The following is an 11,663-nucleotide window of genomic DNA, read 5'->3' on the forward strand; positions in this document are numbered from 1 at the left end:
AAACAAGTTATTCATTTTCAGTTTATTTTCTCAAAAAACGATGAGTAATTCTCTAATGGCAGATACACAAATCACACAGTGTGAAAAATAATGTCATTTATCACAAATAACTTAACAGTGATTGAAAAGTGTCTAATAAAACAGTGAGAAACTAAGTTTTAAGTAAGTCTTTGTCATAACCACTAAAGGAATAATGAACCTAATAAAAAATATGTTAACATTTTATATAGTGTTGTCATTATATCGACTTAAAACTAAGTAAAAAAATCAATAAGTTGATGTTTCGAGTATATAGAAAAAAATTATAAGAAGCATTTTGTAAAACATATAAATTTTTAAACATTCCTTAATAAACAAATTTCAAATAATTTTTTTTTGACTAAGTTAAACTTCTAACCAAAACAACCACTTATCTAAAACCATTTGTATTAATCTCATTGGAAGAAACTTAACAAAACAAATACTTTACTCAATCAAACATTTTTACAAAAATCTTGGTAATTTAGTTCTACAAAATTTACAAGTAAGACAAGTTCTAACGCAGGTATTTCCAACCCAATATGGTTTTTCAGTTTCGGGGAATTTCACACGTAGAACTCCACGCAACCCTTGTCGGCGCAGGTACTTGCCGCGCCCCCGCGGTCCAAATACCTCACTTGCCTCGGGTCTGTCGTGTGCTGCCCGCTGAAACAGTGACCTGTGAGGAAGAAATGATTTTTATAGTTAAGTAATACAAAATATTTTTAATAGAAAGTTTGACTTTACTTTGAGGTGAACTAAGCTGTTGAGTTTGTATAGGATGAGATAAGAAAACTTTCGTGAAGTGCATTTCAAAGAAAACGATGATTTTATCTGTACACAAAAGGGCTGATAAAACAACACTGCGTTGCCCTACCATCAGTTTTATTATGTGATAAAATATTTCTTTTAAACCAGGTTTGCTGAAACAACATATTTTCCTCCATTTTTAAGAGAAAGTTTTTAAATGTTTATTCCGTTTCCTACACTACATAACTTTTAAAAGTTTTTTTTTGAAGTTTCCAGAAGTATCATATTTAACAATGCTAACGGATATGGTTTAATTAGTTAAATAAATTTCTAATCTGTTTTGTCACGTAATCAAAGTTAATGCCCTAATTAATGTTTATCTTTAGAATTTCTGTAAATGCGTAAGACAATGATGTAAGTTTAGTGCGTTTGTTGTACTAAGGAGCGCCTCTTTTCTGGAATATTTCAGGACGTATAAACTAAAACAAACAAAAGTGTATCAGTTTCAAGTGCTAACTATAGATAAGGAAATAAAATAATTATAAATATCACAAAATCACTATTTATTGAAATAGTAATAAAAAACTGCATCATCACTACACAAACTTATACTTGTTAGAAAAAACTTTTAATTTGTCAAACAAACCCAGGTCTTAAGTGTTTGCGTGTAATGAAATACAAACAAGTTTTTGAACATTAGCTAAAAATCAATTAATTTTATCACCGTTATACAACAAATACTATATTTTAAATGCTCTTATTAATGGTAAATATTAAGACTAATCAAATAAGTTTGAAGAAAGCACTACAAAACCACATCAGTGTTACAAGTGTTTTATAAAATTCAATGTTTTAGCTCATAAAATGATAATAAAAAGTAATCAAAAGTATATTTGCTGTTCATGAGATGAAGAGATATAGAAAAAAAAACGTAAGCAAAACCCTAACAAACTACTCTGAAGGTTTTTGTTTGAAATATTGAGCTTGAAATTATAGTATAAAACAGAATAACATTGAATTCGAACACACTTTATTAATTATAAAACTAACCAGTGAAAAGTGAGTTGGTGGATTCCTCGTAAAAGTCCATTTTGTACAGTCTGAAGGTGTGGTTGCAGCAGGTGCATATGAAATCTGTTCCTTCACTGTCCTCCCCAATCACATGCACCATTGATTCTGGATGCGGCAGGCGGCATCTGCTCTTCTGATTGGCTGAGAAGTTCTAAGATTTTTTTTTGATAAACTAGTTGTTGTTGAACTAAGCTAAGTTGAAAGTTTTCTTTTAAAATTAAGCATCCATATTTACATAAAAAAACTTCAATACTGTTATTGTTTATAATTTGTTTTTTAAAGCTTTTAACAGAAACATAATTCTAAAAGAAATTAAAAATGTTAAATTATTTACAAAGAACATCAAAAGCTTACTTTGTGACATCTCACGCAATGTTGTTCTCTTTCTACCTTTTTTGAACTTCTGGTATCTTCTTTTGGTAGCATCAGAGACTTGAGAGATTCTATGACTTTCATGTCTTCTGTTTGAATGCTCCTCTGTAACAACAGTTTCAAGTCCTTGCTAGAAATGTCGTTTATTTTGGTCTTCATCAACTTCACGTCTCTTTTTTCGCATTTCTTATTTTCTTGATTGCTCGAACTGCTTTTTCGTCTAGTTTTAGACTTGCATAAGTGTTTTGTTTGATTCCCAGAGCTAAAGATGCAAGGTTTTTTATTTTGAGTCTTGCAATCTTTGACGCTTAAAACGTTCTTTTGTGATGTCTTAACGCAATTTTTGTCCCTCCTGACGGCAACTGGCTTGTGCAGCTCCGTAGCGGCTGTTTCAACGAAACTGAGTAGGCTGCTTTCGTTGCTGGCCACAGAGTCATCGAAGATCGACGACCCCTCGCTCAACTTCCTGATTACCACCTCCTTCTTCTTAAAAGGCTTGAATGCGGACTTTTGTGAGCCGATGACCACCGAAGAAAATCCACTGTCGTTAGAAACCTGGGTCAGCGACTTAAAGTTATCACGTTTTGTGTTGATCTTCTTAACAGGACTCATTGGTTCCGAAACGGGGACTTTTTTAGAATGGTACACGTTGTTGTAATTTTCGAAACCGAAATTTGGTAGGTCTGGCATTGTATATTGGTCTGTTTCAAAGAGCAAATCGTGCAGAGGATCTTTGGTAGATCTTGTGTGTTTGATGTTCGATGAAGCGCAACTCCTCAGTTCATCAGACTCGAAAGATTCAGCAGTGGTGGAGTATCCGCTTTCAGATTGGCTTAAAAGGCGTTTTTGCTGCTTCAACAAGGCGAAAACCCGCTTTTCATTTTCCATTGCTTTTAAATGTATAATATCTGGAAAATATTGGTAACTTGTTCTTTATTCTAAAAACCTACTTGAACTTCGAAGAAAAAAAATGTATAGCTGAAAAAACTAATAACCTAATAAAGTTCTTTATTAAAATAATTTACGTAAAACAAAAATATAATAAATATAATAAAGATAATAATTTAAAGTTTCTATTTGTTTGATAAAACTTTTTTATACCAATATTTTTTTCAAACTACCTGAAGAAACCAAAACAGTTGTTACAAAGAATATGTCTTCTATACTAACCAAAGACTATAAATGTTTTTCAAAAAGTATACTAGCGTGTATTAATTTATTTTACTTGGTTAAACAAGAAATAAACATTATACAAAAAGTCAGTAATTAAATGACAAATAAAAGCTTTATGTTTAATTCTTGACAACCCAAAATATTTGAGGTTACGAAAAAACTGACTAATTTTTTTAAATTGAAAAAAAGATCAACAAACTTTAGCTAAAATTTTTGTATGTGAGATGATAGACAAAGTGACACGAAAGTTTATTGTCGCAAAAAAAACTTCGTGAACTTTTTTCTGTCCAAAACAAGCAAAACTCTCTCTTTTTCAAGTAAAGTGCAAACATTCGATGCCTTATGCCTACGACGCTGCGTTGTTTTATTTGCTCTTTTGTATGCCCAGATAATACACTTAATGTTTGAAACTCGTTCTCTACAGTTTTTTTTTTAAGCTAACTGGATGAAAGTTTTCATTGGTTGTAAAAATGTGCAAAAATTTGTAAAAAATGTTTTTTAATAATTTAAGTGCTATATGATAAAAGAAACACGGAACTAACAACTTATTACGAGAAGTATAAGTTGTGTCATAAATTTCTAATTGATAAAAGTTTTTCATACATTATTTAAATATTATAATTACTTCCAAGTTAAGCCTTTTTCAACTAAGTATTAATCTAAATAATTTTTTTTGGGATGTTAGATTAAATATAAAGATATCTATCGATTTTTTGTTTGAAAATCAAATTGAAAACCGTTTTCTTGATTTCTTGCAATAATTTTGAAACATTAAATTGGCTGTTTTCTATTTGTATCGGTGAAGAATAAATAAATTGAATTAATGTAAATTAATATTAATTCAATTTATATTACAAATAAATGCATAAAAAATCACTTTATAACAAATTTCTAAATAAACAAATGCATTAAGTCTAAAAATAACTTTCGTATAAAGAAACGTCTTGGAAAAAGTTTAAAAACTAACCGGCATTCAAAACAAATTATAACTTTGTGCCGGGAAAAGTTGTTTTACACAAAAAGTTTGTGGGAGGTAAAATACCAACGCTGTGTTTATAAGAAAGTACCTGCTGAGATAAATACTTTCTAACAATATATAAACTTTTATAAAATTACTTTCTCTCTAAGTTTAATATCTCTACAGTTAATATTTATTCGCTTCTTGTTTTAACGTATAAAATTGAAAATTAGTTTGCAAATAGTTTTTGTTGTTAAGTAACTAGTTTTATAAGTTATCTATAACCGTTTTTTTAATTTATTTGTCCAATAGTATAAATTAAATAAACAACTTAAAAGTGATTAGAATAAAACAGCTTAAAACTTTTTAAAGCATAAGTTCATACTAATTTTCATAATGATTTTCATACTAGTTTTCTCACCACTTAAACATGTTTACATACACAAGTAATATAACAAAAAGAAAAAATGATAAATGAATGTTTAAAAACAAAGCTGTTAAAAATTAATTAAAGAATGATAACAAAATCATAATTTGAGTAAAAAAGTGACTTAGTGAAAGTAGTAATATTTTTTATAGACATGTAGATTTCTTAAATAGAATTTCTTTTGAAAAACAGTAACAGAAATTTATTAAACATCGTGACAGTTTTACTAATTACTGAAAAACTTTAAAAAAACTCTATAAAAAATAGTTACAAAAAATATTTTATTTTTCATTTATTGAGCACCCAAAAAAATTTTTCATTTCTTATAGAAAAGTTTTTGCATAAAAAGTTACTAGATTTATTGATTAACTTCGGCTTTATCTAATGTTCTATACATAAAAATGTATTTGATAATTTTTTTTTTGTTTTAGTAAATAAATGAAAGTTGTATTTTACTGCTCGCAAGTGACGGTTTTAGTCAAAAATTCTATTTTACATTTATAACTCCTTTAAACATTTTTCTAAAGTTAAAAAGTGTTTCAATTTTTTTCTTCTTATTTATAACTAGTACTTTAATATTTAGTATTTAATCAATATTCAAAAGAAAGTTGATAGTAATTTTTCAACAAACTTTTTTCTTTACCAAGTTGTCTAGAATAACGTTTTCAGTTATACCAATACAAACTGTATTTGTACTCTAAAAAGATACTTTTAGAACTGTCAACTGTTATTGATACATTTTTTATACTAACAAAAATATCTTTTGGTTAATGAGTTTTTTATTTTTTGTTTTATACAACTTTATTTTTCTCTGAATAGCTATCTTTTTTTCGAATACAGTTAAAAGATTTATACTAAACTTAAGTAGTTATATTTCTATATAAACAAAGTATATATAATTTTATAAGTCGTTTATCCTAATTTCTTTCATTTGCTTTTTTTCTAAGTAAACTACATGATATGTAACATAATGAAAGGCTAATTAAATTTAATTTACGCTGTATTACATAGCGAAAACTTAATCACTTTTAGATGAGCTTTATTGAGACTAATTAGTCTTGTCCATAATATTTCATTAAATTGGTAAAAATTGATAAGAACTTAAGTAACAATACTGAAGCTTGTTTCATAGTCTTATGAAAACATTAAAAATGTGCATTGAATCTAAAAAATAAAGTTATAATAGTGCTTAAAGACAAAACTTTTTACGCGTTATCTGTATATATTAAATAAAATGTGTCAGTTGAATTTATTACATTACAGTTTTATGTTTAGATAGTTTAATTTTACTTAGTTTAATTTACTACTTGTTTTTATTTTTTTATGATTTTTTATCGTTTTATGTATACTTTGTTTTAAAATTTCTTAATTTTTGTACAAAATAGTTTTAAACCATCTTTTGTTACTAGATTCAAACATAAATGGAAACACTTATGTAATTTTAGTGCATCAAAACTTTTTAAATATAAAAACTTAGTTTATAACTATATAAAAAAAATGTTTCAAAACTTACTTTTTAGATATTTTGTAATTGCTTACAGAGATAAAACGACAATTTTTTTCTAATTTTACTTATAAACTATAAAACATTAAACTATTTTTAAAATTAGAGCAATTTGTTGTTTTTTATTATTAAAAATTTATTCAGGTTAACTAAACTGAAATGAAAAAGCAGACTAGTTTAGAAAAAAAGTTTGGAAATACTTTGAACTAAAACTTATTTAGAAAAATCTCAATTAGTGATGTTTTAAAAAACTTATTTAAAAACCAACTTAATATTAAAAGTATATTCGATGTTTTTAAACATAGCATTAGTATTTGTTGTTTTATCTTTCAAATATCATTCTAAAATATAGACAAGTACCAATGTTAAACTTGTGTTGTTTCTTTAAATTGATTTACATGGTTTACAAAAGTAGCTTTAATTCGCAGTTCGTTAAGTTTTAACTTATTAGAAAAAAGTTACTTAAGATTGATTTCTTAATACCAACACTTTTGAAAAAGCTATAATAGTTAAAAGTAAAAATAAAACTTTAATATTTTTGTTTTTCATAAGTCAATTTAAGTTTTTTAAGTTTTACTTTCAACAGTACATCAAAATAGTTATTACAATCTTTAATTTTCTAAAACATTTATAATGCATAACTTTTTCTGATAGAAAACATTCAACATAAAATAATTAGATGAATAGTTCGTTGTCAAACTACACATTAAAGAGTTTTTATGATGGAAAAGAATATATACTAACTGAAGTGAGCTCTTTTCTCCTACTAGCGGATAATTTATTACTCTTCACGTTTATTTACAAAATCTACTACCAGAAGAACATCAAGGTTTTCGGAAACAAGAAAACTGCCAGATCAGTTTTAGACATAATGTTCCTCACACTTTTTACGTTGCGGGCTACTCAAGGTATTTTATGCATTATAATGTCTCTGAACTACATGACACTTCCAAGCGGTGTAAAGTGTTCAGCTCAAAACTTCGTTTTCACGTGGTTGCACACAGTCCTGAAGGCAATCTCCTGCTCGATAATATTTCAGTTTCACTACATTTGGATCAAGCAAAGAGCTTTGAGATTTTTACACTCTTTCATTCCTGTTCAGAAATATGTTAAGTTCATTTTCGTGTTTGTCGTTAGCTTTTGCGTGTTGATTCCGTTTAAAGCCAACATAGACATCGTTTTCATAGTTAAGCATGGCAAGTGTTTTGCAAAAAGACTGCAAAATCATCATACCTTGGTAATAATTTCACTTATTTGCGCCCTTTTAGTAATATTTAACCTATTTTTAGTTCAGATATACTATATACACAGAACGAGAAAAGCGAAATATGAATACCGTTTAATGTGCTCAATCGGTACAAGTTATACTACACTTTCGGCCTCGGATGCGGATTTAATTTTTGGACTCATACGCAAACAAATAGTTTTGTTTTCAAAATTTTTGTCTGTGTTTTTTGTTCATTTGTTACTGCATTTTTTGTTTATAACGTCTTTAGGATATATCCGAAACTTTTCAGTTTTGCATTATATTGTTCGGCATCTTTATAGCTTTCTGTATTGTTTAGTTCTATGCATATATCGGTTTATTGTTCCTAAACTGAGTTTAAAAGAAAAATACCTGCAACTACGTAAAAAATAGTTCATAATAACAAAACAAACACTAAAATAAACGACAAAATTCAAACAAAATTAAATAAAATTGAAAAAAAAATCTATTTAATTTTATTTGAATTTTGTCCTTTATTTTAATTTTTGTTTTGTTTATGTTGCTTATCTTAGTTAAATTTAAATATTTGTTTATGAATTGTGAATGTCTAATTAACTTTTGCTTAATTATGCTAACTAGTGTAAATTGATTTTTCTGATGTAACCTATAAGTATTTATTTACTCAAAATTTGATCTTAAAATTAGTTGCTAACGAAAGTAGTTAAAAAGCGTTAGCCGAAATCGATTTTATTTGTAGTTTGCTTTAATAAAAAATGTTTTTAAACGAATCCTGTCTTAGATTTTTGTACAATATATGTAGTACTAAAATGTTTACACCTGTTAATGTACAAATTTAGCTTATTTAATCTTGTTCGACACTTGTATAGCTTTTTGTATTATTTAGTTCTATCCACATATCGGCTCATTGATACCAAACTGATTTTAAAAGAGTTAAACTTAGTTTTTGAATTTAAAAAACTATTTTAACACTTTAAGCAAATATATAAAACAGTTAGATTAAAGATTAATGGTAATAAATTAAATTTAAAACGTTTATTGTTTAAAACTATACTTTTGAACTGTTTAGTTTTTAATCATTCAAATCTAGAGCATTTATTAAGGCTTTGGTTTATTGTTTAAAAAGTTATAAACAATGTTATATGTTTTATAAGATTATTAGTTGTTATTTTTATCAGAAATGTTATTCAAACAATGAACTTTTACGATAAAAACAATTAAAGTATTTCTAAACTCTTAATGGTAATAGTTTCTTATTGGATTTCCAAACTTTAACATTTAAGTGACCCTCTATTACTCACAAACATCAATACATAACATTATAATATGATTTGCTAAACTAAAAAAAACATGACAGAAAAAAGACGAAACGAAGTTTTGTATTAGTGATATCACAAATATTAGTAATTAAAATAATTTATAAATTGAAATTGTATAGGAAAAAAAGTAGTAAAAAACTATTTAATTGAATATTTTACAAACTAAATAGTATAATATGAACTTAAAGGTTAGAAGTTTTTTTTTTAAGATTTAATGTTATGTGAGTTATGAAAAATAATAAGGAAAATGAGTTTAGTAAGCTGTACATTGTTAATGTTATTTTTAAAACTTTTCTACTTTTACAAACATGTTTGTAAACTTGATCTTTTAGCAAAACTAAACTGTTATTTTAAGTACTACAATTTTGTTTCTTAAGTGTACATATTTATTCAAACTTACAAATAATATGTTTATATAAAGTTTTATGAAAAAACACATAAGTGAAAACTAAGCATTCATCAAAAAATAAACTTATTTTCAAACGTAATTATAACATCAATAAAGTCACTAATGCTCATATTAAAGGTATTTTTGTTAGCAAATGATATAGTGATTTCTACTGCTAGGCTCAAGTATAAACTAACAGTAAGTTTAGAAATTTAGCGTTATAGAACTTATGGTAAATAAAACCTTCAGAAAAAAAAATTACTGTTAATATTTTGATGGTTCACATCTAAAAATTATTTATATTTTATAACATAGTTGTTGTTTTCTATAGACCTCTGTATAAGTTATTAAAAAAAAAGCATAACAAAAGCATCATGTACAAATTACAGCTTGTTTTGTAAAACATTTTCATAATAATAACAGCTTATGTTGTTAGTTTAAACAAAATATTTTTGAAAACATTTGCTTCTCAAAACACGTCAGTGAAAAACTAAAATAAACTTTAAGTAAAAAATATATTGAGTATTTTGTTTTGGAACTAGTCAGAACTATTATATTTAAGCTGCATGAAATTGTTTATTACTAGATATTGTTTAATTTCGGTAGAAACTAATTTTTGAAATACCTGAAAAGCTTTAGAAGTTGAATTTTATACTGTAATTTTAAGTGCCTACAATTTTATTTCTTAAATGTACTTTTTTAGTGAAACTAACATATAATATATTTTTTTAAAGTTTCATAAACAAATGAACAGGTAAAAAACAAGCATTGATTGATGAATTTTTTTTAAACTTTATTTTTTCAGTAACATAATAATTAATACCTATATTAAAGATAGGTAGGTTTGTTTAGAATCGATATAGCGGTTTTGCTAAAAGGGGCAAGTAAAAATTAACAGTTAAGTTTGAGAATTTTACGTCATAGAATTTGTTGTATAACAAATTTCTTAAATTAAAAGGTTTAATATTTTGCTTGTTTACTTCGTAAGCTAATTTATCTTTTACAAGATTGATATTGATTTCTCCAGACCTTTGTATAAGTTATTTAACCAAAACAAAGTGATAACTAATATACCATCTGTTTTGTATAACATGTTCAAAATAATAACATATCTTGTTATGAATTTAAACAAAACATTTTTAAAAACAAGTGTTTCTCAAAACACGTCAGTGAAAACTAAAATAAACTTTAAATAAATTAAAAATATTGTGTATTTTGTTTGAATACAGTATGATTTTTTATATTTAAGCTGCAAAATTTGAACAAGATTAAATGAAACAGAACTGTTTTTTAATTAATTTTTTACTTTTTTTTGAACAAATGATAAAACGTAATGTAAGGACAGTGTTACATAGTTTTGACTTAATCATTGAAAATAAATCAAGCTCTATTTACGTAGAGTTTCATACGATAACGTTAGTAAATATCATAAACTACTGTTTTTATTACTACTAGTATTCTACTACATGTTGAAACCGTAACGAAAGTAGCTAATAAACTACTGTACGTGTTTAGTTTAATTATGTCCTAAACACTATTTTACTTCGTTTTTTAAAACTAGCATGTTTCACATAATCAACTAACAAACTAAAAATTAACTGAGTTTACATCTTTAAAAAGCTTCGGTTTTGAATGCATTTCATTTAAACAGGATAGTACAATACTAAAAATTACAAAAAAAAAACCGTGTATAAACTCGATTTATAAAAACAGTTTAAGTTGAAATTACAAAACATTATAACGTTATTCACAAGTTAAGCAAAAATCATGCTAAACAAGTTTTTTAAAATTATCTTAAGTAATTAAAAACCGAATTGAAAAGTGTTATATATTCTATTAAAAATAGTTTGAAAAGGTATAAGATGATAAAGTAAGAAATTCTGCTTTAATTACGTTAGGTTTAAAAAATAACTTGATAAAAAAAACAACTCAAAAAGGTTTTAAAAGTGTAGTAAATTATAAAAGTATGAAAAATTAAGAAACGAAAATACAAAACTAGTATAAATTTTAAACAGATTTTATTATAGTTTTAAACAGTAATGTTTAGTATGCATATTTTTTTTTAATGACTGCTGAGTATATTAGTATTATTTCAACTAAAAAAAAATATATAATTATTAACAAAGTAACTTATTTTTCTATTTTATAATAAACTTTATAAAAATATATACTATCGTAACAAGTATAAGTTTTATTCTAAATGAAATCCACATAGTAATCAATATTATATTATAAAAGTTTTTTTACACCCTAAGTTCAACTGAAATCTTATTTTTGAGTATTTTTTTCTTTTCGTAAAATTATGTTCTGTTGTACATATTTAGAATTTATTACATAAAAGTAGGTATAATGCAAATCGCAATTGTGTTAACTCTTCCATTGATATTTGTAAGGTTAATGATAAATGAACTTAAATAAATATAAGAATAACTTTAATAAGTAGCAATTAGATTTTGAG

The 11,663-nt window shown here is 25.7% G+C and overlaps 1 protein-coding gene across 1 annotated transcript; it reads right to left on the bottom strand.

Moving 5' to 3' along the window:
* Window positions 1–301: 301 nt before the first annotated feature.
* LOC145836204 (uncharacterized) lies at window positions 302–3,115 on the bottom strand. The gene is made up of 3 exons (XM_082944022.1): window positions 2,194–3,115; window positions 1,819–1,990; window positions 302–697 (listed from the first exon to the last, which is right to left on the bottom strand). The coding sequence occupies exons 1-3, from the start codon at window positions 3,097–3,099 to the stop codon at window positions 585–587; spliced, it is 1,191 nt and encodes a 396-aa protein (XP_082800148.1). The 5' UTR covers window positions 3,100–3,115; the 3' UTR covers window positions 302–584.
* Between the last annotated feature and the right edge of the window lie 8,548 nt (window positions 3,116–11,663).

The sequence above is a fragment of the Thalia democratica genome, chromosome 5, assembly GCF_965202585.1.
Source record: "Thalia democratica chromosome 5, ktThaDemo2.hap1.1, whole genome shotgun sequence".
NCBI lineage: Eukaryota > Metazoa > Chordata > Thaliacea > Salpida > Salpidae > Thalia > Thalia democratica.